The 26,954-nt window shown below is 39.5% G+C and overlaps 1 protein-coding gene across 2 annotated transcripts; it reads right to left on the reverse strand.

Annotated features, from left to right (window-relative positions):
• Positions 1–1,508: 1,508 nt before the first annotated feature.
• Positions 1,509–10,076, reverse strand: TMEM18 (transmembrane protein 18). Of its 2 annotated transcripts, XR_007766214.1 has the most exons (6): positions 10,023–10,073; positions 9,640–9,760; positions 7,113–7,167; positions 5,954–6,047; positions 5,618–5,860; positions 1,509–1,736 (listed from the first exon to the last, which is right to left on the reverse strand). XR_007766214.1 is itself a non-coding variant. In XM_050894259.1 (5 exons), the coding sequence occupies exons 1-5, from the start codon at positions 10,068–10,070 to the stop codon at positions 5,771–5,773; spliced, it is 408 nt and encodes a 135-aa protein (XP_050750216.1). In that variant the 5' UTR covers positions 10,071–10,076; the 3' UTR covers positions 4,940–5,770. The 2 variants fall into 2 exon arrangements, 1 of the variants encoding a protein (XP_050750216.1); XM_050894259.1 differs by lacking the exon at positions 1,509–1,736 and having other exon boundaries at positions 4,940–5,860; positions 10,023–10,076.
• Between the last annotated feature and the right edge of the window lie 16,878 nt (positions 10,077–26,954).

A 26,954-nucleotide genomic window follows, 5' to 3' on the forward strand; every position in this document is an offset into this window, starting at 1 on the left:
AATCAGTTCTGCTGAATGCCTTGCTAGTTATTATAACATTTTCAGATGAAAGAGGCAACACATTTGATCCTGACGTTGGTTTCAACTGGTTCTAACTCTGGACAGTGCCAAAGAAAACAGGACCACGATTTCAGTGGGACCACTTAAAGTCAGTGCTTGTAGCAGTGTAACATATTACAGTTACAGCTCTTCTCCTGGTTTCATTATGCCTGTGAAACTATATGAGAAAGGTTCCTACAGTTCATATTTATATGAAACAATAAAAACAAGTACAGGAAATGTAGAGGCCTTCCTTTTGAGTCCTCTGAGATACTTCCTATTCAGTACAACACTATTCTAGTTCTGCAGCAAAACAGTGGTATAAGTATGGCCGCAATTTGGAGGAACTGGTGAGAAGAAGATTACAAAACAGACGTTCATAAAGCACATCAGTTTTGAGTTACGAGGCTGGCATTTCACAAGCATGCGGGGTTGTAATTGCCTAATCTTTGCAGAGTCGTTATGCGTATGTGCATGCATGTAAATCACAGGAAGGGGACCGAAGTCCATTCAAACTGAAAGTCTATATTCTTAAAGAGGTAGTGTGTAGGAACAGAACTCAGATGAATTCCAAGGATAAATAAAACCAGGCTCAAAACCTGGTACAAAACGGGAACATCAAGTGGAGAACTCTGCATCTACGACTTCTAAAATGAAGTCATAAAGCCTCTGAACACTGCTAAGTACCGTTTGCCAGATGGCAGAGAAAGTCTGAAGTGACTTCTGAGAACCTCAATCATGACTATAAGCAACTGCTAGCTACGTAACATACTAAGGACAGACTTGGTAACAATGCCTTATGCAAGGGCAAATCACGAAGAAATAGAAGACATGCATAAGCTCTGTCAGTTCATGAACCAGACTGCTTCAGTAAGCTTTCCTGCAGACTGTTCACACAATAATGTAATTGTTTTATTTTTCATTGTTATACTTGTTTTTAATTGGTTGAAGACAGACTCCTCCATATGAAATGTAGGTATGAGCAAACGGGGTACTTATTTCCTTGCCGCATTAAGCTTTAAAATACAAACTACCCCCCCAGTCCTGACTCTGGAAGCATACATGCAGATCACCACTGCTACAAGAAGTACTTTTTAACATAAAAAGCAAGAGTGTCAATAAACATTTGAAAGTGACTGGAGATGTATCTTGGAGCTCACATAATAATTTATGCTTTCAGAGGCTACAGTCCAAGCCTTCCTGGCCATTCCAAAATGCTGCAGAAAGTATTTATGAAGCTATGGTGAAAAGCTCTACAGAACTGGCTAAAAAGGAAAGCTTTGAGTCAGCTTTTGCATGTGAGATAGTGACATCCAGTGGCGAGTTTGGTTAACTGTTACGATCTCGTCCCCTGATGCACAGAAAAACACCAACACTTGTATTTTGTTGAAACACATTAAAATATTTAAAACATACTTTAAAATATTAAAAACATTTAAATAGACAAATATACACAATATGTGGATTTCCTAAACAGAGAAACATACTTTAATATATTAATTATAAAAGTGGTGTGTTCATCTACAGTGAAAAATTACATTTTGCTTCTAATTTTTAATCAAGCTTACAATAAAAGTAAGCAAAAATGTTTAGCTGTATTTAAAAAAATAGAACATTCCCTACATTACAGCTGTCTTCTCTTCTGTCTTGTTCACACAAAGAATCACTACTCCTCTTTTTCCTTACATTCCCAGTTCCTATAAAAAACAAGAGTTCAAGATTTAAGCTTATGATTCTCGAAATCCACAAAGCCGTTCTACATAGACTCTTCCTCCATTTAGGATTCACAGCCACAGCAGGTCACCATCTAACATAGCTTTTCTGGAGTAGATCCCTTCTTTTAAGACCCAGCTGATGAAAAGTAGTAAGACTGTCCTTTACAGTTCTTTATTTAGAATACACACAAGGATGCAGGAGACCTCAATTTACTGTCCTTCCGTGCCTTTGGGAGATAGGTTTTTTTAATGGGAGATGGGGATATCCAAAACACATATCTACTAAGCTAGCAAATACTCCTGAGGAACAAACATTCAAATTCCCTTATTGGATCTGTTCCATTTTGTCTAGAATAATGAGACTCATTGGACCAAAAAGAGGTGAAAATACACTCCAAGTTGAGGATATGGCATTTCAGTGGATGTGGAAAAAGAGAATTCTAGGTTCTCATTCTTGGAAACTCATCTCATCTCTTATTACTTTTCCACAGGGAACAAGGCCAACTTCAAACTCCAGGAAGTTTGCCAACTAAATTCTGCTAATCTATCTTTTCACAGATCTATATGCAACAAAACTACTTTCTACTATGGTAAAGTTGCTAGGTTAATATTACTTTCTCCCTTTTAATGTTTTTCCACGCTGGCTGACACCATGTGCTGTTGTGGAAAGACATGTTAAGGGAGGCTGAAGATTTGAGTCACTGCCTGCAAGTTATACAGAACCAGTAACAAATCACCTCTGTCTTGTCTTACTCTCCAAACGATCCAACTGAGCAGTTACCAGCTTTTCTGTATGCACGTTCCAAACTGAAATAAACAGGCTCTTTTGCAAGCAACCTAAACTCAGGTCTCCCAATTAAAAGCAAAAGTATTCCACCAGCCTTAAACATTTGGCTCTCATTCACTTATACATACAAGATTCTAAGTAGGCAAAACAGTCTCTAAATTCATGATGTAATTATTTTGGTTTGTCAGCAAGTAGGCCCTTACATTAAGTTATTGCACTATCACTTCATAAATCCAGGCACATAATGAAGAAAAGCCACGCTTTACTGAATTCTGAGGGTTTCTCTTATGGTCAAAGACACCTTCTTTTTTTTTTTTTTTTTTTTTTTTAACTTAGCTCTTAAACTTAGTGTTTCTTAGGCAGGGTTAGCTAGAGGACAACTCAGATAAAAGTTTGAGTCTTTCTGAAATGTAGAAAATGGGAATATTTTTCTGACAAACATATATATGGAAATCACATTTTTGTGTTTGTGAAAATTTATCTTATATAACTGTTACATTTACTTATTATAGTTTCAGTAGTCAGGGAAGGTTTGAAAACACCAAGCTTACAATTTTGAAGTGTACATTTTGAGATGTTCGTCCTTCAAAAAAATACTGATATAGTTTTGGAATTTGGAGCTGTTTATACTTTCACTCAGCAATACTTTTAGAAGAGAAAAAAAACCCACCACGTTGATACTTTCTAAACCAAGTATTATCCACCTCCTAGCTATCGCATTACATCAGTGGTATCAGAAATCAACAGATAATATACAGCTCAAATGGATTTTTACTTGCTAATTAGAAATAAAGTGCCTGCCACTCACACCCTACGGTTCTGCGTTCTTCAACTTTGTTAGAGGGCTGCAATGCCCTGGGATCTTATGTTAAAGGGCAAAATTACTCTGGTAACACAACACAAAATGAAATACTGCCTGAAAGGTCAACTACACTGAGAGGAAGAGGAAAGAGAATTTAAGCAAGCACAAGATTCTTTTATTTCACTCAGGATCCCCAAAGGTAGAGAGAATTTCTCTAATAAATCTTGTGCCAAGCAAGAGTAATACAAAATTGGGCAATGCAGAAAAAGTAATTTCTGTTATCTTGTCTATGTTATGCTAGAAAGGACAGTTCTAACTGCTGTATCTCACCAGTTTCACATACTTACAGAAGAGGGAATTTTCATTTTTTTCCAACCTCATGCACAAGAAAGACAAAATACTGAACCATTTTGGGAAAGTTTGCCTTGGATGTACTAAATAAGGCACATTGTTTTCCACTGCAAGAGACTTGGTGCTTAGCTGCTCTGAACCACCTCATTTACTGTGAATCAAATTCATGCATGCTGTGAAGCCAAAGGCTACTGACAACGGGTGGTATCTCAGTATGACGAGGTACTACAGCTTTAAGTGTGTGATACTAAAACAATCGTGCATTGATATTGTTGCAGAACAGTTCAGAAGAGGAAAGTCAGGAACACAACATTTGTGCGGTCATGCTTAGGGCCACGTATGAAAAATTGCATACCTCTCCCCAACAAATCGTAAGAGCAAAGCTGAACTTTTCCAAACCAGCCTGCGAGGACTACATCTATCTATATAAAATCAGAGGCCTGTTCCTTGGTCCTGAAGACAGGTGCCACAGCCTATCTTGCAGCCATTTGGATAGATTCTATTCACTCCTTCAAAACAGAGACTGTTCCCCGAAAGGCACGTGCTGTCTACCAGACCACTAGAGATGTTTTAATGGAGAAGTAACAGTTGACACTATGCAACACTGCATCAAGAGTTGCCACAGAATGGACAATTATGGGACAACATAGCAAGCCTGCATCTATTTAGTTTGCTAATATAAAGTAGCCTAGCTGTCTGTAATTCTTGATAGAGCAATGAGGAGAGCCATGCAAAGTTAATCCATGGGAAAGGTAAAGAAATAGATCTCAGACTAACACCACACTGCCCTTCCACAATGCCGTGAAGGCCTCCAGAAAGAGTTTCACTCTCTCCCTAACTAGGAGACTCGCAAACTGTGTATGGATATGCATCTGCTTATCTCCCTCAGGTCCATATTTCCACTGTTGTGAAGACTATTCAAGTATTTAAAATTAATTTCACAAATACTTACTTAACTTAAAAAGTTACTAGCATTCTGCGTTTTTGTACTCAACTGTTCTTCACATTAGTCTAAGTTCAATTTTGTAGATCATCTTTCCTATGTCTTAAATGGCATCTATTTTAGACAGAAGGTTAGGTCTTCACACAAAGGTTTAACTGCTTCCAGATACAACTTTTACTAAATATGTATGGACAGCCTTCCATTGTGTTCACACCCCCCCCCCCCAATCCCCTTAATCCAATAAAAACAGGTTACTCTGAGCAAAACTGAAGTCTTCTTCATTTTTACCAGAGTTAATTTTTCATTTTCAGTTATTTATTACAAAAAGCATTAAAAAAAAAAGGAACAAAATTGCATAGAACATTGTAAAGTTTCTCTCCTTCCTTTCTGTTCTACAAATAAGCAAAAACTATCAAAATTTCATCCAGTTTTAAGAAAAGATATTTATCTAGCGGCATTAAAACCATGAAATGTAAATTGAAAAAAATGCAGAGATCGTTTTGAATTACTTACACAAATTAAGTACAAGATTTTACCAAACTGGGAATTTTTATGAGAAAAAAGAAAGAAAAAATCCGATTAAAAATTAATACAAATTAACTCCATTATAGATACAGTGGATAATTTTATTTATAAAACGCTACTGGCACACAATACACATAGGAAGTATGAAACTTGATTTATAAAGAAGTGAAATGCTTCACAGAAGCATAGATTCCTGAGGTATTCTGAATACAATCCCTCATTTACTGGAATTCACAACACTGCTCCAATTGGCTTAAGCAGCAGAAGACTGGATACTTAATAAACACACAGTTAAGACATAGTTAAAAAATACATAGGCAAATGGAAACAGACTGGAAGATTGTGTCTCACCAATACTAATAGCCTTGGTCATGGGGGAAAACTATCTTACACTGAAGGGCACAAAGACCTGTTAAGACTGGGTTTCTCAGTCAATTCAAATATATTGTCGATACCTGCTTTCACCTCATTGTCCACAGCCACAGGTTGCAAAGTCCTCTTGACATCAGACACAAAAACACTGCTGTTTCTGGATAAACATACAGAAGGACTGATTACCTGGACAAGTATTATTACAATTAAAAAAAAAAAAAAAGTGTTAGGCACTTTCACTTCTTTTTCTCTTTTTCTGCTTTCATTCTCTGCTGTAGTGTCTTCAGTTCAGTCATTACATTCAAAGTTCTGTAAACCCAGGTGACCTGAAAAGTAAGTAAATTATTAAATTTGACTAATCCACATACATTTACTTATCAATTTAATGAAAGCATTGATATAAATGAATACATACATACCACAATTATAATAGTATTCACCAGCAGTGGCGCTGAAAATACAAGTGAAATAAACATTCCTCTTGAATCAAAGTATTGGTATTTAGAAAATAGCCTGAAAGAAATAAAATAAAGAAAAATAAAAGAGGAAGCTTTATTCAGTGTAGTTCACATAACATTAGACCTTCACACTAACTATTCAACATGGACATCGTACAGATTATCCTACTTCTTGGGATCCCCAAGCACAGGCCGGTATTCTACTGTATTAAGTCAGAACAGACAGTCAACATCTCATCAGTTATGAATATTTATTACAATACCGGTCTTTCTTTTCTTTAAAGTTTTACTGCGCAAAACCTAAATAAAACAACCATAGATTAAGTAACTTACTAATGTGACTACAATAGTACATATATTTGTGCATCAGAAATCACGCTTATCTGGAAGTGTCTGAAATGACTTTCTTAGGTATTTTGCTTACTCTATTAGAAAAGATAACAGAAATAATAAATGTAGCAAAGCTGTAATTTAGGTCGTGTATGCCTAAAGTGAAACATAAAGACTTACAATTAGATGCCTGCATAAAGTGGTGTTAAACACATAATTTCCAGTTACATAAGGGAAAAGTTAGTTCAGTGCTTATAAAAATAATCCATCGGTTTAATTCTGGTACACAGGCTTAGTAAAACAGACAAATGTTAATGCTTTTTATCTATACAAGTAAGCATATAAAATAGTAGTGATATTTTTGAGAAGCGGTGCTTAACTTCAGCTTATTAAACATGAATAGCTACCAAAGAAAACCCAACAAAAACAAAACAAAAAAACCCCAAAGCTCACATCCTTTTCCCCTTAACCATTGTACTCTGCTTTACTCTTAGTTCTCTGACTAGTTTACAACCATCCATATAAACATAGATTTTAAGCAGTACAATAAATACGTCCTAGCTATTAAAAATTATCTTTTCTTATAAGCTAAGTGATAACTATATTGTACTGTATGGTTTTGTTAAAAAGTTTTATATTAATCAATGCAACAGACCCTCTGCCATCACATTCTACTGATGAGGCATGAGTGACTCTCTTGAAATTAATGTTTTCTGGCAATAATATGAAAAAAAGAATATTTTTAGAAGTACATTAATTTAAATGCAAAAATTAAAGTGAAAACATTTACCTCCAATTCATGGCTGCTAATTCATTTATATATTCAGCGCAGTACACTAAGCCCACTGTATAACAAAAGAAAAAGACAAGATTCAGCATTTCTTTAAAAATAAACTGCCATCAGTTCTGCCACGTATACTAAAGATGTATACATACCAGACATTAGAATTCCTTGATCTTCAGAAGATCAAATTACACATTTAATATTTAACAGCATAAAACCAATTCTGATTTAAATGTCCCATATAGTTAGTAAGAAGTATAAAGTGATCGCAAAACATACCCACAATATTACAAACAAGCAAACATAAAATCCTACTCATCCAAGCTTACAGAAAGAGCTCAGCATACAAATGAATTAAAAAAAAAAAAAAAAGAAAAATCAGTATTTTTTCCAACAATCTTCTTGGTGACCGCTTCTAAGTCATGTCTGTAAAAGGAAATGCCAGCACTCCTCAAAACTGATATGGAATTAAGTTATCATTTTAGATGTTATGGTGTCACACTGCTATATCTAACAATACTATCTGAAGTTAGGGTACTAATTATATGTAAGTGTGTGTGTATATATATATATATACACACACACACACTTATACTTTGTTTGAATATGTGTATAGCAGAGTAGTCCGCTGCAATCAGGTTAAAACTAGCATATTCTTACTCAACAATTACATGCAATATGAAGCCATCAAGACAGTAAGAAAATTCAGTGCAATCACATGTTTAACAGAAAAGCAATACAACTACAAAATTTTAAGTTTGTCCTTGTATCATTTTCCACAAAAAACAAAGCAAGAAAAACAGATCCAGTGCCTAAAGATGACCTGCACAAGGCAACTAAACAACTAGTCTGGTGATATGAAGGAGTGCTATCTTGTTTTGCCATCATCTGGATTATCTCTGCTTGGTACTGCACGGTATAAACATACCTATAGCTGCTCAAGTGCCAAGGTAAACCAATGTGATAATTTCATAATTTCCTCAGTTATTTCTGACTATCTACAATACAAAAGTATTTATACTGCGGACATATCAAAAGTGGTTCAGTTTTTCAGGTACAAACAAGGCTTGGACTCAATATGGATATTTTTATGCACTCTTCTTGTTAACAGCAAGTTTACATCATATCTGGGTTAAAAAGCCAGCAATGATCAGTTCCACTGCATTTTCCAATGCAGTTAGACCTTGGGCATTCAAACTAGTGTTAGTAACACTGGGAATACTTCAGATAAAGAGTCTAAAGTAAACAGCACGTCATTGGAAATTCTGAATGTCTAATGTTAAATTTAAGAAAGAAAAGCCTGTATTCTTACAGGGAACTTTCAAACCTAATGTGTCATAAACAGGGCATTGTTATTTTGCCCTCTGTAGATCATTTTAAACTCTGCAGTTACAAGTGGATGTATAAAAATTACTAAGGTTTCTAGATTTCTTTTTGGGAGTACTTAATGTTATTGAAACCTTAGCTTTAGCTGAGTTATTTGCAGTTTTGAGGAAGCTATAATTCCTCTCCCAACTTGACTAGTTCACTAAATGGTATTTTAAAAAGTCAACAGTCTTCAAGTGGCTTTTTGCCTGCAAATCTCTTTCAATTGCTCATTCTTCCTCCACTACCCTGCAAGAATGACAAAACTGAGGTACTGTGTAAAAAAAACCCAACTCACCAGAAAATCCAACCCATGGCTAGAACCAAGGTACTGGTTCTAACCCAGCAGCCATGGAGCAGACGCTAAGCAGCCCACCGGGGCTGTCCGCCATCCTGGCGGTAAGGAGGGAGCTGGGGCCGGGCTGGCTGCTAAATCTAACCCAAATCCATGCCATCTTAATTAAACCAAATACCCTCTGCAAAGCTACCTGATCTTCAGCCAGTGAGCCACAAAGACGCAGCTTTGGCTAGGCAAGGCCACCGTGGATTCTCAGGCTGAAGTCTGATAAACCCTGAGAAAACACAAGCTGTTACTGCAATATACCAAACCAGTCTTGCTCTTCCTCATGCCATTATCACAGCTGTCAGTGGGGCATACGGTGAACCTGCTCCAGAAATGAATCCAGCTGAAAGCTGACCATATTCACTGAACTGCAGCATTAGAATAAGGCAGAGTAGAAAGCAACTGCTGGCTCTCAGCCGATTTCTTTTCTGCTTCTCCAGCACAGCAACAATTTCTTGGAAAGCTGTGATACACACAGCATTTACCATGCAGAAACCTTACTTATCCCAGATCCTCACTAAGGCCAGAGTTTTAAGTCACTACTTCATACACTCTTGGAAACTAAATAAATACATATTTATAGGTCACAGCAGCTTCTATAACAGTTTATCACGTATAGACACACGCATACTACAAGAGGAATACTACTTTGCATGCACTTTATCTGCTGCAAAGTGTAAAACCGTGCGCTGTGCAAGTACATGAAGAAAACAGTTATCATTAAGAGACCAAAAGAAGCTATTTGACAGTATTAGCAGCTTAAACAATGCACATGCCCTTTATCACCCGAATGCCAGTTCACGGAAGCATGAATACACTACTCACCCATGCAGAGGAAGTGCCCTATTTGCACCCGGTAGTGCTGGAAAGAGATGCACGTTAGGAGGAAGCAGAGGACGTGGAAAACCGCCAGCCCCACCAGCCAGGGCTCGGACCAGTCCGTCTTCTACGGACAAAATAAAAACAGATTAGGCTATGGCAGGAGGAGCGTCACCAGGCAGCTAGAGCTAGCAGCCTTCCTTCTCCCGCACCGAAACGACAACCGATTTCAGTCACGAACCGCGCTCAACAGCCCGCCCCGTACCAAGCTGGGGAAGGAGCGAGCATCCTCAGCGAGGGCTTCTCCTACCCCCCGCCCACACTGGTGGCCGGTACCTCCTCCCCTCTCCCCGGGCGAGCAGCCAGCCCGGCCCCAGCTCCCTCCTTACCGCCAGGATGGCGGACAGCCCCGGTGGGCTGCTTAGCGTCTGCTCCATGGCGGCGGCAACGCCGCGGCTGGCGGCCGCCGAAGTCTCGCGAGAAGCCGCCCAACGGCCGCCGCGGCGGCCGTTGGGCGGCTTCTCGCGAGACTTCGGCGGCCGCCAGTTCCCTGCCCCGCGGCGGTAGCCTGAAGGGGTTGGGCAGCATGGAGAGCTTCGTCTCTCCCTCTAGGGCCATGGAGGGGAGAGACACTCTTTATCTCGCCCGGGTGGCACTTCCAGGGCTGCCCTCGTCCCCTCAGAGGGGGAAAGGACGGTGGCTGGTCCCATATTTGGGAGGACGAGCAAAGGTAGCTCTCTACACCCCAGTGGCTGCCTCTCCGGTGGGTAGCACCAAGTCAGAACCCTCTCCTGGTTCTGTGACTGAAATTGCGTTCCTCAAAAGGCTTTTCAGAAAAGGGGCAAGGAGCTCTAGTTATGTTTTAAGCATTTGCTACTGAAGTTAGGAAGCTAGTGGGAGAGTATCTTTTGTCATGATCGGCTCAGTGGAGTCAGGCAGGTGTGAAGGCATTCAGGGCGCTTTGGATTGGTGGCCCAGCATTGGTGGTGGCTTTTTGGTCTTCTCTCGGCAACACTCGCTGTCCGGCTTCAGCTGCTTTAGCGATGGAAGTGCAGCAAAAAGGGAGTTTTAAGCCCAGCTGGAAATTTCTGACAAAAAACCCCAGCTGAGCACTCCAGGCAGGAACTTAAGTCAAGTGAGAAATACTTTTCATTTGGAAAAAAAAAAAATATTACTGTACAATGGAAAGTGAATAAAACATTTAAAAGGTTAAACCTCTAATTTATAACTCCTTTTGCTAAATGCATGTAGGTCTGGAAGAACTGACCACTCTTAAAGACCTATCACTTAAAGAGAGATTTCAAACTCAGTTTCCTATCAACTAAGCCAGGAGACTTCATGAATCTTAATAGGATTAGCTTTGTCGAACAAACAATACTGTGATATAGAGCTCCACATTCTGCTTTCATGAAATCATTTTTTCTGACACTTCAGCTTATCACATGTGAAGCTTTGGCTTTTTTCCAAAATGTTTGGAAGTGCATGTATAAGTAAATATTACAAATACTTTTTTCATTTAGTCTACCATATAGCCAAATACAGATCACCACTGTGAACTAGTCTCTTTTCACGGTCACACTTCTGCAATTTAGTGTGAGATACCTAAGACGGAGGATGTGTTTCTCTGTTTTGCTTTAGGTTTTTGGTAGTGTTTTTCTCAACAACAATAATATCTGGAGGCCAATCGAGGCTTTTACTTAAAGCATTGTAAAATTAAGTACAGTGATGCAAAGTTGGTCATTCCTACTACCATTCTGCTCTTAATTTTAAGACTGGGGGAAAAAAGATGTTTTGATTCCACATTGTAGATTGGGAAATAAGACCAGAAGAAACTGACTTGTCATTTAGAAAGTCTTATGGCTAATGTAACAAATCAAATGGGTTTGGATTTTTGTAAATGAGGAATCAGTTTCTTGTAATTGCTCAGTTATTGACTACAGTAACCATCTGCAATAGCTGACGGGCTTCAGTGAATGAAGGATACAGTAGCTGCTTTATGAGCGGAATATGCTGGTCAGTGGTCAATCTGTGATGCAGACAAGCTGGGTGGATAGGAAATTATTGGCTTATTATGGCTACAACATACTATATTAAAACATTCATGTAGCTTTTACTGTCAGCCACTGTAGCAGCAGTGGAAACTTTCTTATAGGGAAATAGGAGTTGCTTCTTTAAGATTGACTAGGATACAGTCAGTAATACTGTTTGTCAGCAGGTGGTAGCAGATACATAAGTATTACCAGACCTTTTGTGTGGTATAGGTTATCTTTCATTTATTTTTAGTTGAGAATGAAATATGAAACAGAAGATACTTAAAAGATACATTGCTTTTTCATAGAGAAAAACCTGTGTATTTGTCCTTTTACAGCTGCTTCGCAGAGCCAGTATGCTACATTTAGATCTGAATTTTAAAAATACTCTAGTAACCAGAAATATACAGTACCAATGATAATATATAAATATTTCTGTTCTTGTTACTGTAAGTAACTTAAGTAGTTTCTAAAACTCAGTCTCAGTTTTCTGTTGTAAGATTCAGATTCCTATGTAATTTCTTTCCACACTACAGTATCATCCAAGTAGACTGGATGAAAGATCAAAACAAAAGTAGATTGGTAGAAGTAATTTTTTTCCCTTTTAACAACTGAAAAACTTCATTTGCTTTGCATTGGAAAGGATCTAAAATCAGACATATCTTAAGTTTAGGTTGGTGAAAAAATAAGCTGGGTGGTAAAAAAGGCTACTTATGATAGGGAATGCCAAACTTAAATGCTGAATTATGTTTCTAGTGGTAGCCCTACATGTTCACTAGCAGATCTTATGGCACTGTACTAGAGACCACTTGGAAGTGCCTTTTCTGCTTGCTGCTGAGGGAAATGCAGCTCTGATTCTCCACGAGAATGGAAAAGAACTTTTGCTTTTGAAGTTCCCTACAAGCATGGGAAATGCTTCATTTCTTTTACTTTATTTGATGAGTCTTTGAATTAGCAGATAGTTAGATAATTTTTAATGGTCTTGTTTCATTAAGGTCCTAAGATGTAGGTTTGCTTTTGTGATAATGCATTTTTAGTTTCTGCCTTAAGAAGCTAAAGTGCTTTGCAATATAAGAGCCATATTTAAAATACTTTTGAAAAATTAAATATAAATTTCTGCTGTCCTTGTGCTGAGCAAACCATGTCCTACGTCATTTTATTCTTTGCATTTGATATATTAAATGTTCTACCTTTGCAGGGTGTGTTCCACTGTAAACTGGATTTTGTTTATGAGGGATGGGGCTGTCTTGAGCTGTCTGAGCTTTTCAAGCTTTTGTGGGTGAAACAGTTTACAACAGTCTCAATTTAAACAGGCAGTTTCTTGGGGAAATGTTATAAGGAACTTTCTTGTCTTTAAACATGAATTAAAATATACAAAATGCAAAATGTAAATAGCTTATAAACATCTTAGCGTGATGACAACAGATGCATCCTGTGATCAGGAGATCAGAGGTTACACGTCGGGATCATTGGATCACAGCCTGTGGTTATTCTGCTGTCCTTGTCCATAACATGCATGTTGATCTACAGCCACCCAGTCTTTGAGGGTCTTGGGAGTTGGTGAGGCTCAGGTTTTTCTTTGGATGTCCCTGAGCTTGATCTCCAGGCAGAGATCTCTGAATGCAGAACCAGGAATTCTTACAATATATTGTTTTCAAGAGCACTTGAGTTGTTGACTGCACCATACAGATGCGTTGGCCCATTGTTCCTTGGCTTGTCGCATGGATTGTTGCTCGCAATCAGAATGTGTGACCGCAGCCTTGCCAAATGACTGCTTTCAATGAGTTATGACCAGATTGAGCCACCAGGTGCAGAAGTTCATCAAACCTCAGCAGCTGTAACCTTGACAAAGAAACAAAGTACCTGGGCATCCCTGTCCCATTACAGTTCCAAAGAGTAAACTCAAGCGACAGTAATGTAGCAAAGTCTACATAACTTTTATTCACTGCTTCATGTGGGATTCATCTCATCAGCTGGATCTGGGCAGATGTAGTGAAGATCTTTGTGTAAGTGGGTGGTTTTATACAGGTTACACTCAGTGACAGGGTTGCGAGGCTTTCACTGTTTTTTGCGATTCTTCTGTTTGGCACTGCAGTCAGAGTGGTGGGTGGCTGCCTTTACCAGGCAGGGTGGGTGAGCTGCTGCTTCCTGCTGCTTCTCCTGCCACCTGTGGGACACTTGGTTCTGAGGGCATGATCTGAGTCATCAGCAGCATGACATGTGCAGACCCCCAATGAGGATGAACTGGTTTTCTCGCTTAGAGAGAACTAAGTTTCCAGAGGGGTGGTCCCAGAGCTGCCCTTTGATTTTCCTTTGCTTCTTCCGAGCTGTTCTCCCCTTTCCACATTCCCCACTTCCCATCTCTTCCTTTGTCTGCTAATGTAATCATGAACACGTGTCTGGCAGTGCACTGGACCCTGCTGTCTGCCACCCCCAGTATGTGAGCAGAGCTGAGATTCTCCCAGGGGCACATGGCAGGTAGCTTGGGGGACAAAAGGAAGGATTAGTAGGTATCTTCTGTGCCTCCATTAGGGAGAGAAAAAGCTGTAAGAAGATGAGCAAGCTAGTGAATGGGGCAGCCCCTCACCAGAGCCTCAGTCAAGGCAGAGATAGGAGGTGGGCGCATGTGGGGATTAGTGACACGGACATCCAATTTCTGTGCTTTGCAAAGATCCCACTGCCGAGTTCTGCTGTGGGGAAAGAGGCTGCTCATCTCTGCATCTCCTGCCTGTCTCCCAGCCTGCTGCTGTTGGAGTAGTCTGTTGCACTGATTGTCTTGGATAGTCTTTTCAGAGCTTTGAGAGGTGTGAGCAGTTTCAGTATGAAAATAGACTGAGCCTGGGAGAGGAGTCTGGATGATCATTGTTGTTCTGCTCACTTCCAGGCCATCATTTTTATCTGTCCTGAAGATTTTCCTTATTTTCATGGTTGTGCCTCAAAAGCTGTCTTAAATTTGCATTTGCTTCCCAATGCAACTGAAGTGAGCCTGGGTCTGGTATTCATTCTAATACACATTTCACTAAAATCCTTCACTTTCCCTGTCCTTGCCATTATCGAATAATTATTTTTGAGTGCTTCCATTATTTTTGCAGCTGCTGTCGTTTCTTTACCTTTTTATAGTGCCAGCTTTTATTGGTTATGATGTACTTGGAAAAAAAATAATAATAATGATGTTTTAAAGATTTCTTTAGAAATAGAATTTAAAACTTCCTGTGGATTGTTTTGTATATGTCATTTGTGGGTTTCAGGTTTAGATGATGGATGCCGCTTCATCTAACCTTGAGGTTAGCCCTGCTTTTGAGAAAGAAAGTTGGACTGGATGACCTCCAGAGGTCTGACCTACATTGCTCTATAATTTTGAACACCCAGTGATAGAGACTGGGACTGACTGGCTGGGGAGCAGCACTGCTGAGCACGACTTGGGGAGCCTGGGGCAAGAAGCTGAACATAAACCAGCGGTGTGCCCTGGCAGCAAACAGTGCCAACAGTCTCCTGGGCTGTATTAACAGCATACCCGGGAGATTAAGGGACTCAGCATTCCTTAGACCACATCTGCATCTGGCTTTGGATACCTCAAATACAAGGATGATAATGATAAACTGGAAAAAGTTCAGCAGAGAGCCATCAAAATGTTCAGGGAGTTGAAGCATTTGTCCTGGGGGGGGGCTGAGGGAACTGGGCTTGTTTCCCCTGGAAAAGAGGTGACTCCAGGGGAAACCTAATAGCAACCTGCCAGTGCTTATGAGGAGCTGATCAAAAAGATGGAGCCAGGCTCTTCTGGTGGTGCTGTAGGAGAATGAGATGCAATGAGCATAAATTGAAACTAGAAGTTTGGGCTGGATATAAGGAGAAGCTTTTTCCCCATAAGGACAATCAAACAATGGAAAAGGTATCCAAGGAGGTTGTGGGATGTCTGTTCTTGGAGGTTTTTAGGACCCAGTTGAATAAAGCCCTGAGCAACGCAGTCTGGCCTCATAGTGGACCTTGCTTTGAGCAGGAGGTTGGAATGACCTCCTAAGGTCCCTTCCAACCTGAATTATTCTGATTCCATGATTCCACAATTTAAATGAGAAAAATCAACTGCTTACTCGTGTTCACTAAACAATATTGCATTAACCTGGAAGTGAAATGAATGTTTTTGTATGTTTTTTCAGAATCTTACTCCCTTAACTTCATCTCTTTCATCCACTTTCTGTCAGGGCTTTTTCCTCAGTGCAGAATAGCTTCAGGCTTCTTCAGGCTTACTTTTCTTCCTCCACTATTCCCAAACCATACAGGTAGTCTGAAATGCAAATGTCTTTTTGTTCTCTACCTACTAACATGACCGCCTATTAAATTATTCCACTAATCCCACCAAAGATCTCCTCAGAATTCTTTCAAAGCCCTGCTGTGTTCTGGCAAAACAACCAGATTTTACTTCTGTTGGGGTCTTTGTCCAGTCAGGGTGGAAGAGGCCAAATGTAGTTGCAAGCAAAAAGCAGTCCTGACAGTCTTAGGTCCTGCTTTTAATTATGCACTTTACTTTCTCTTTGACCCCCTCTGAAGTTTTCTTCTCTCAGAATTGCTGCGTTGATTGTTTTTCAGCTCAGAAATACCACCTTGTGTCATTCCACAGGATGGTATGGAAATTAAGTACCTTTACATTTCTTTGGTGTGTGACTGCATTGCGCCTGGCACATAACACAATGCATTTAAGTTGCAACACAGCTATTGTAGTAAAAGGACAAGAAGGAACAGAAGCATTTAGGATGTGCAGGGCTGATCAGATACATGATTGTGTCTGATCCGATTCCAGAACTTGATGTCAGCATTGTATTTTCTGCCTAAGGGCATGCCCTTAAGGCACATCCTAATCCCTCCCGCCCCTCATTCTTAACATGCAGGGGAAGTACATGCTGCATGGATCAGGGAGCAGCAGGAGCAGGATCAGCAACTGGAAGAGACATTTTTTTGAACGTATCATTGTTCTGAGAGATCTCAGCCTTTTCATCTTTGGGACTGAACACTTGATATAAATCTTGTACTTTGGGGCTCCTGCTGCTTCTTGCTTATCATCTTCCTCTAATGAATCAAGAGTGAAGAGTGGAAAAATGGTGGTAATTCAGCAACAAAGACAGCCAAGAGCTAGAAAGCCAGTATATCCACCTATTAAGCTTGGAGCTATGCATCGTCATCACTTTCTGGTGTTTGTCTATTGTGAATCCTTAACAGTCCGTAGCTCTAATGGTATAGTTTGACGAAATGGCTCAGACCATCTGATTAGATCAGCTAAGATTTGATCTCTGGAAGTAGAAATCAAGACACGCACACTATAAACACTTATGTAAGATACTTTCAAATATGGCAATAATTGCAAAGCTATAAACATTTGTACATTTAACACATGACAATACTGAGTTAGTACCTGTCGGCCTGTTCTTACTATCTGTGTGCTAAAAGCATATGACCTGAGAGTATTCGCATGTTGCAGTTTTCTGGCACAGGTGTGGGAGCTCCACTACAACATCTTGCATCAGGAGGGCTGAGAAGCAGTCAGTTAATCCTCCTCCAGCTTTTTTGCAGTTTGAGGTTTTACAGATTCGTGGGTTGTTCCACAATGTCGTTCCCTCGTGATTGGTGGGATTATATCTCTAGGCTTTGCTGGTCTGTTCCTGATTGGCTGGGGGCGTTGCTGTGGTGATGATGTTTTGACTTGTTCACACACCACTCTTCACAGGCAATGTGGTATTATATGTATTTTAATTCAAGGTTGTCTCCCATAATAGCACACCAGTGCTGACAAGTCCACTGTTGGGAAGATTGTGACAGAGGTTTTAGATACTGTTCTGTACGTGGATTTCATATGACATTTCTGTGTTGGAAATGTCAGTGAAATCATCAGAGAGTTTGAGTTATGAGGTTTTCCCAACTGTGCTGAGATACACATCCTTATCAGGTGTCCTGCACAAGAGATCCTACTGCAGAGAAAAGGAAAATTGCACGTTAAACTTTGTAGGTGCCTGTGGTAGGGACAGAGATTTGAAGTTCCTCTCAAACCTGAACCATCATCCTTGTACAAGGAATAAATCTGTGGATGGAAGCTTTGAGGCACTGGAAAGGGAATTGTATGAGAGTCAAATCAGCAAAAAAGTTTAGGAAGCTAACACACAGCATGCCTGGAAAACCTGTGGGAAAGGTCAAGTTGCACAGACAATTCAAGTCAATGATGAATGCAAGAAGCAGACTGCACAGAGCATTTTGGGCAAAGACTGATTTTTAGAGCTGCAGACCAAAGAGTTGCAGGCCTAGTTGCAGAATTCTTAGTTGCAGACCTAATGTTTGCAGTTGCAGGACTGTGTGATATTTGGACAGTGAAACACATAAAAATGGATCTGTTTTTAAAATTGACATTGGCAAAGAAACATTGTCACGGGAGTGGCTGTACATAGGGCATGTTGAAGGGCTGTACGTTGCAAAAGGGAGGCAATTTCAAATTGAGAGCTGTGGCGTTTAGATGGAAAAAGCTCATGTTCTGTTGAAATAGAAGAATTGAGCAAGAAATATGTATCTGCCCAGTAACTGTATCCTACTCTTCCTTCCTGGAAAAGTATTCTACAACTGGAGATCCCCTCCTCCAGCTCCCTCCTCCCATTTTTACTTTCTGCGTCCAGTTCTTCCATGCCCTGCTTGTACCATAACCAGTACTGCCAGAAAGTAAGGTAGTAACCATTTGTTAAAAAAAAAAAAAAATTATCCCCTGCAGTGCCTTTTGATGGCATACTGGAAAATACAAAATGAGAAAGAAAAAACACAGCAGAGGAAGGACGATGACAAAATATGGTAACACCTGGGACACCACTGAAAATTTATTCCAGAGCCTGCATTATCAATTAAAGGAGAATGCTTCTCTGTGTGCTTGACCCCACACACAGCAGTATGTGGAACAGCACCTTCAACATTCACCCTTTTGCAGTCTTCCTCATAGCATCCTTTCTTGTTACTGCTGTTTTCTCTGGTGCGGAATTAAATTTTACCCTGCTTAACAGCACTGTCTGTCTATGGTTTCAGAACAGACTCTCCTAATGCATTGCCAGATGCTGCATTTACATGAGTATGGGTAACACACATTCACAGAAGGGCAGGGAGAGAAACTGATTCACTGTTGTCCTGATGACAACAAATTGAATGTATGATCATATGAAAATAGCTGCTCTGCCTTCCTTTCCACCTATCCCTTAAGTCAAACTACTGAAGCTATGTGGAAACATGGCTTCATTGTGTCATTAGGCATTGCTAGGGGAAAGATGCAGGCAGAGACCTTTTCCTTAAAGATTAGATCTAGGCTTTCACCACTAGCAATAGATAAGCAATCTTCCAGAAGTCATGAACCACAGGAATTAACTGTCTCCCACCAGTACTGTATTGAGTCAAATCAGCACGCTAACATTACCAAATCTCTTTGGTTTCAGAAATTCCCATGCTGAGACTCCAGGGTATTAGGATGTTCTTGTTGGGGAGGGTGGTTAATCTCCTTTTTCCAAAGCCTTTGAATATGTCTCAAGAGGGTCCTCTGGTCTCTTCCAGGCCCCAGAGACTGCAGGTTCAGTAGTGCAGTAGCCTTTTTTCCTTCTCCCAGACAAAATCCTTCAGCTCCCTGTAACAGGGATGGATTTGCCTGGGTTTAGCAGAGACTTAGTTTCTGTCCCTATTTTTCAAATGTTGCCTTCATTTTTTCTTTTAACTTGATGCAACGTTGATTCTGTAGAATGGGACTCTGCAGAGATCAGCTTCCTTGTGACCTTGGCAGACTGCCATCAGGTTGTTCAACCTCCCAATGAAATTTTTGGTCCTTTCCCTGACTGGGTTCACCAGAGTAATAATCTCTTGACAGAATCAAGGTGGTGACCCTCAGGAAGCTGCCCTTGGTTTGGTTCTCCTGAACTGAAGATGTAATGGTGGTATAAATTCACTTACATTGATTAGGTAAATACTGTGGTAAAGTTGTCCTCTTTGGAAGTAGAAAGGCCAGGTATAAGCTAGTGTCTGCCAGCTAGCAGTTTGCAGTGGTGATCCCACCAAGATGCTGCTCTGGCTTTTATTTTTTTTGGAAGGCCCAGAAGCTTGTGACTGATCTCCAACTAGCTTCTTGATCATTTTGGATTTCCTTCAACTGCAGAGGAAGGACAAGACATATAAATATTTCCAGAACTGTTGCTTGCATATAGCAGGACTTCAGAGTTGCTGAATTCTTGCTTTAAAGGCTGTACTTTGTGTCCCCACTAACACTGGGCACTGCGGATTGCATCCCAGTGTGAAGCTTTCTGCTTAGTTCAGGAGAGAAACCATAGTGCCTGCACAGGCTGTGTGCACAAAGTGTGTTCCTTGTAACTGTGAACGTGGATACTCAGCACGTTCATATCTAAGAGAAATGATGCTGCTCACTAAACTGCTAATGTAGATGCACCTTAACTGTTCACGTTAAGTATGTTATCCTCAGTTAATTAAAATTATGTAAGGACTCAGAAGTTCATCCTTACTGGAGACCATAAACTAGAAAATACAACTCCTAAAGGCAGCCTGAGGAAGAAGGCCTAATGCAGAATATTTGGTACTTGAAGACATCTGTGAGAGTTTTCTTCCATGGAAACATTCAGAGTGATACTTATTTTAGTTTGTTTCTGTTTAAATTGATGGAATTAAGTACTTGTCTGTATATTTGATAGTCTATTTTATTTGATCTTTTTAACATATAAAGGAATAATCAAAATACTGGATTTAGTATATGTTAACTACTAATTTTTACTATTTTCTTGCAGATATCAGGGATATTTTTGAGGGCTTACCTCTACTTTTTGTTTTAGTGCTGTTATCAGGCTAAGGTTGTTACAGGAAAACATTCCTCTTATGGACTATTACTGAACTGGTACAACATTAGGATGTGCTTGTCAGTGTCCAGGAGCAGATTCCTAGGAAAGAATATAAGAACAGGACAATCAGATAGTGGTACTTGCCCAGTAAATTCTCTCTGTATCTTGCAGCTCTTTGCTTTTGCATGTTGAGATCTGGAAGAAATTTTCTGTGATTGAGATTTGAACAGAAGTTGCTAAAGGCTCAATGCAAAACATTAATCAATTCCTGGTGAACGCCAGAAACAGGTTTACAGAGTGTTGTCGTCAAAATACATATGCAATAAAACCGGTATCATTCAGCTAGTTGTGAGGGTAAGCATACTTCAGTGAGTAGTGGAAGGTGCGGAAAAGAAACTGGCACTCAACAGTCTTCTGTCAAACAAGAACAGTAGGTGGCACACTTACTTTGTTTTTTCTCAGTACATTACTTTTTCAGGAACATTGTATCATTTGAAGCAGTCACAAAACAGGTTTTCAGATACACTCAGATGAAGGAAGTTTTGTGCTGTAGATCCTCATCCTAATAAAAAGCCCAGCATACCTCTTAAGTTTATGGAACAGTACCTGTGCTTCCCGCAGGTGTTAATAATTGCTCTTTTAGTCCCTACTGCTAAATATATTCTGTGGGTACAAAGATCCTGCAGACTTCTGTAGGACCCTACTTGTTGTTAGGGGAAAGACGCAGGCAGAGATCTTTTTCCTTAAAGGTTAGGAAAGCAAGAAAGTTTCACCAGTAAGACTTAAAGAATTGTGTTGGGCAACTCTGTGGAAACACTGAAAACTGTTACTGTTTTTTCTGTCTGAGTGTCTGCTGTAAGCCAACAGCTACTTCAGGTATGTCTGCCTCATGCACAGTCTACTGTGCTGCACATGAGAAGCAGCATGTGCTTTGGTTCAGTTACGCTGTGTCCTGCAGCTGTTGCTGCTACCAGTAAGAAAGGGAAGTCTGCATTTGAACCATGAGAGAGCTGATGAACAAGAGAGCAGCCGCCAAAGCGATTCTGAGCTTTCCAGCCATGCCATACACACAGAGCCTGAGCACTCATTGTGTTTAGCTAGTAGCGCTCTGTGATGTGTTTTTACTAAGCAGAATTTCTTTCTGGTGTACTTCATCACTGCTGCCTTCTAAGCGCATTTATTACTCTTATCTAAGGCTAATTTGAGATTTATGGGGACGAAGGAATTGTCTCAGGGTTCTGTTTGCTTGGAGATTCTGCCATGCTCCCTGGTGCAACTTAAAATGTGGACCCCAGTGGCTGTTCTTGGTGTCTTTATTGAGGCTGGCTCTGGAGCCTCAGCTAGCTGCATAGAAGTGGAGAACCTCTGTGTGATGATGTGATGGACAGTAGAATCCTGGCATAAAATTTAGTTTCACAAAGACGGGAAGATCTGACTTTCTTTCCAAGAAGATTGGTTGCGTTACTCAGAAGCAGTTCATCCTCCCTTAGTTTCTTAATTTTCAATATATAGCGCTCAAGTGTTTGGCTAAAGCGGGTTTTGGCCATCTCTTAGGTGAAAGCAGATTATTATGGGCAGATGCTGTTGGGCTTGCATTCACAGGAATCCAAGTTCCTTGTAGTCTCTAGACACTCATGATGATAGCGTAGGGAGAAGCTGCCCTAAAAATGAAAGGACTAATTTCCACCTTTTGGAGAATGAAGATTTTAGTAGAGAATGGGTTAGCATGCTGTGCACAGTAAGATGGGAATTAGGGTTTAGTGTGGGGAGGGACATGTGCCTCTGGCTTACTGAGATGGCTTTGAAGACTATGGAAAACCAAGTATGAAACCAACCTTGTTGAATTCATGTATATATTGTCAGTAGGATTAGCACTGAAGTGCAACCTGACCTTTCTGTATGCCCATTTCCCTGTTTGGGAAATGTATTGGTATGCAGCAAAGTTCAGTCTGAGTATGTGCCTGAATGTAGGCAATATGCATTCAGGGAAAGAGAAAAATCCTAAAACTTGAGTGCACAGTTATTATATGATGGATGGATTCCAATGAGTACCCATGTGAGAGGTGGAGGAAAAAAATAGGGGGAAAAAAAAGCACCTGAAACTTGTATAATATAAACCTTTTTTTTTTTTTCTATGATAGCTAAATGTTTGTTTTGTAAACTGCAGAACAGAGTGTTTGATTTCCCAATATCAGTCTCCCGGAAAACACTGCTGTTAATGACTCCCTGTTTGAAGAGTCCTCTGTGTTAGTTGCAAGCACCGAAGACATAAAGAAGGTGCCTGGTTATAGATATTAAAAAATGGACATCTTTAGGAGTTCTAATTAACACTTCTGTGGAAAAAAATAGATAAATAGAAAAAATTTGATGGAACATATCTGAATGTTACTCATTGAATAAGGAGGTAATGAAGGAACAATGGGGTTTTCAGCTCTTCACATTTTCTTAGGAAACTATAAAGGATCTGGCAGTGATGTGTACAAAAAAACCCATAGTAAATTGAGAAAAATAGTAAGATAGGCTGCAGTTCCATTACATTGACATCAACTGTAAGCAATCTTAGTGATAACTTGTATATCGTAATTAGTGGATTCACAGTGTAATGGTTAACGGGAGACGCAAAGCTGAAACAATTTTATTTCTTAAATATACCATGCTCTATCTGAAATTGTAGTAATTAAAATGTTTAAAAACAGATGGAGTTAAGATATTTGCTACATGTATGACACATGAAAATGAAATAATATTTGGTAGCTAATAGTAAAGGAAAACTCGGTATCAAAGGAAAATGTTAGAAATGGGAACTTGAACTGCAATGTCAGAAAATAAGAACTATTGACTTACTTATTGATTCTCTTAAAAATGTGTATGTGCATGAAAGTCTGTGCACTTGGTGTTCTCTGCTAACAAAAAAGTTTGAGAGAAAAGTGTTAATTACAGAAAATGCTGTTTTCTTGCAAACGTTTGCTGGAAATAAGAATTATTAATTTAGGCTATACTAATAAGAGGTTTGACTGTAGCTGCTGAAGGGGGCAGGAGTACTGAAAGCTTGAAGGCAATTCAGTTTTACGGGAATTGTGCGCAAGAGCTAGTCAGCTCTCTGATTTTACCTTTTCTCCTTCACTGCACTCTTTAAGAAGACAAAGTTCGGTGAAAAACCTAAGGAGTCCTGTATAGGACTCTCTAAGTCCTATAGTATAGGACATTCTCTAAGTAAAGGCTTAATCCACCTTTTCCAGACAGATCAGTAAGTACCATATTCAACCATTGTTCCTAGCCAGTCAGGCTGCTGGGGGTATTCTGTTTTCCACAGTTTTCTGTGTATTTGAAAGTAAAAAATCAGTGGTATCTTGTTTAGTCACCCATCTTCAGACATGTATTTGTGAATACTAGTCTAGAGTAGTGAAAAGCATAATTAAGGATTTAAAAAATGTCACTGTTCCCTCACAGTAAAGACTAATTTTTTTTGCAGATGAATGCTATCAGTGAAGGATTGTGGCATCTCCATCTCCGGATATTTTCAAAACTTGAGTGGATAAGGCTCTGAGCAACCTGGCCTAACCTTGAAGTTAGCCCTGCTGGGAGTAGGAGGTTTGACTGGATGGCCTCCATGGGTCCCTTCTATTGTAAATTTTTGTATGATTGTGAAGACACAGTTTCAACTACTGAAATACCCCTTTTATAAGGGACAAGATAAGTCAGTTCTATTCTGACACAAACCTTTCAGTATAAGGCATATATAACAATTTTTTTTCTTCATAAACAAATACTATAAGAATTTTTCTCCTCCAAATAATTTTGATTTTTTTGAATGAGGAGATTTCTTTCTGCATACTTGTATCTTTTCATTCAACTTGATGATGAATAGTGTTATTCTTGATGAATAAGATTGTTTTTAAAGAAAACAGGCTTTTACAACCAGATCAATCCGCATGAATCTGCCTTTGCTAGTCAAGAAATATTCCATTTTCTTTCCCTACATTTCTTAATTTCCCACTTTCATGATTTTTTATATCAGAGGACATTTCTTGTGCAGCAAGAGAGTTTAATTTTTGTTTTTGTTGTGATAAATGCACAAATTTTATTCCAAGAGGCGGTTCCCAAAGAAGCCATTTAGGAGCTAGAGTGTCTGAGAAGAGGTGGGAACAAAGAAATTGGCTGGGATACCATGCAGCTTGAGGCCCTTCCAGGATCAAATACCAGAGGAGGAGGAGCTGGCATGGTGATAGCCATGAGCCAGCTCCTTTGGCCTCACCAAAGAGCCTTTAAACAGGTGTGTATGCTCAGCTTTGAGAAAATGTAGTTTTTGATAATCCTTTTGAAATATGTCATGGTAGTTACGCCCATAGGCTCATTTCAGCAGATGATCAGAGAAGGTGTTAGCAGAGTGACAGCCCAGCATGTATCAGTTCATCAAAGCACTAGTAAAGTTGGAGTTTGTTCTCCAACTCAACTTTTGATTTATCTAGAGCCCTAGGCCCAGGTCAAGACAAACCCAGTCCTTCAGAGTCTAGGCTGATTGCTGAGGATTCCTGGCATCATTTTAGAAACTGTGAGGTGGCATCTTGGTGTGTGAGGTGAACAGGATAATAGTTTGCAGCACACAAAGTTGTGTCACTAGCATGTAAAAATACTGGAGTCTTTCCATCTTGTGGTTGTTAGTTCAAGATCCCTCCATGGGCTGACATCCCCAGGTTCAACCTGAGGATCAACCTGAGCAACCTACATTAGCATTTGCATCTCAGATCAGTGACAAAGAAGGAGAGTTTTTGGGTTGAAGTTTCTGTGATTCATGAACAAAAACATTTATTCTGTGAGTTTATCATGAGCAGAAGCCCTCCCAGAGTTCTAATTATTTGTGCTTGTTATTGATAGCATGGTTTGAAGTCATTGTGGTTCATGGCACATAGAATTCATGACAAAAGTGACTCTTCTTACACTTGGATAAAAAGACCAAGAATTTGTACAAATTATATGTGATTGGGATTAACAGTTTAGAAAGACAAAGGTGGGAATTCCTCAGAGTGCTCTGCAGTGAAATGTGCTGCTTAAACAGTGGAAGATGTAGGAAGTAGATTCCCAAACTCTTAGATGCTTCTCATTGATTAAAATACTATAAACAGATAAGCTGGCCATGCTAAAATGCTCCTATTACGTGCTAGTGGCACGCTTTATCAATATCAAATATATTTTAGTCATTATGAACAATATCTCAGACTTCTATAGTCTTCTACATACAGAACTGTATTCAGCAGTGAGATGAAGGCTGCAATATGAGATACATGTTCTGCATCCAAAGGGTTCCCAGGGAACCGAGGAGTTGTAGCTGACTCTAGGATACTTCTGGGTGCTCCTCCAGCATGATTTCTCATTTGATATTGTCTTGGACTTGGCAGTTTGTTTGAAACACTATGTTTCATGGGTTTAGCAGCATGAACGAAGGCACGAGTAGTGCTATGTGTAAACTGACACAAACTGCTGTGTGCACAAGAATTACCCATCCTGCCTTTGTAGAAAAGACAGGTAAATATAGATGTCAAAATAGAAATCAGTAAAGGCATTTTAATTGTTCAAGGTCATTTCAAACTTAAAACACCTCTACTCAAACTGAGAGAAATGATTTTTAGATACATGATGCCTGGAAAATATAGAAAAATAATTCTATTTAGGGTTGCTTATCTTATTAGTTAACTAGTTAAGAAAGATTAGTTAAGTTCAGAGTAGTTAAGGAAGTTTAGGATGTTCCTGCATTTTCTTATCCACGGACAAGTGTTACATATAAAGAAATACAGTAACATCTTCAGATAAGAAAACATTATAATTTTTTATACCAATTCTGGAATTCAAGGTTCATAAATTTCTTTTTTACTTCTGAAATACTGGAGTGTATATGAGAGAATGCACTACCGTGGTTTCTCTTTTGAGTCTTTAATTGCATGCTACAGAGGCCCCTTCTGACCCAAACCTTTCTGTGATTCTATGAGCAAAGAATGCATTATTGCTAATAGCTCTGAGAGGTGCATTTTCTGATATCTGAGCCTTCTTACCAGACCTCTCAGCTGAGCCTTTCCAAGTGTCTTGATACCTTAAACATTTAAGGAAAATATTGATAGTCAGAAAATTGCCACAGAAGTTGGCAAGATGTTTTGGCCACTTTTGACGTACATTTCTTCAGTGATGGAAACCTTTACAAACTCTTAAATGTTTCAGAATTTTGAGCAAACTTTTATTCATAACTTGTTAACGATATGAATGTAGAGTGGTGCAGGCTTTTATAATAGAGAACACATTAACTGGGAAATGACTCTCTGGCAAGGCTTGAGCAACACCTTTACTGAAGTCAAATGTTGCCGCTCATAAAACCAATAACAAAAGCTGTTCAAGGTTACACTTAAGAATTACATTTTAAAAGGCTATTATGAGAATTGAAAATAATTTATATAAA

The sequence above is a fragment of the Gymnogyps californianus genome, chromosome 3 (genome assembly GCF_018139145.2).
Source record: "Gymnogyps californianus isolate 813 chromosome 3, ASM1813914v2, whole genome shotgun sequence".
Classification (NCBI taxonomy): Eukaryota; Metazoa; Chordata; class Aves; order Accipitriformes; family Cathartidae; genus Gymnogyps; species Gymnogyps californianus.

What these genes read in the sequence shown, in the direction of transcription:
- TMEM18 (XM_050894259.1), bottom strand. Translation starts at nt 10,070, where the DNA reads ATGGAGCAGACGCTAAGCAGCCCACCGGGGCTGTCCGCCATCCTGGCG. An exon ending in AGGGCACTTCCTCTGCATGG is followed by an intron (nt 7,168 to 9,639) that starts GTGAGTAGTGTA and finishes TTTGTTATACAG; the next exon opens with TGGGCTTAGTGTACTGCGCT. An exon ending in TTAGCAGCCATGAATTGGAG is followed by an intron (nt 6,048 to 7,112) that starts GTAAATGTTTTC and finishes TATTTCTTTCAG; the next exon opens with GCTATTTTCTAAATACCAAT.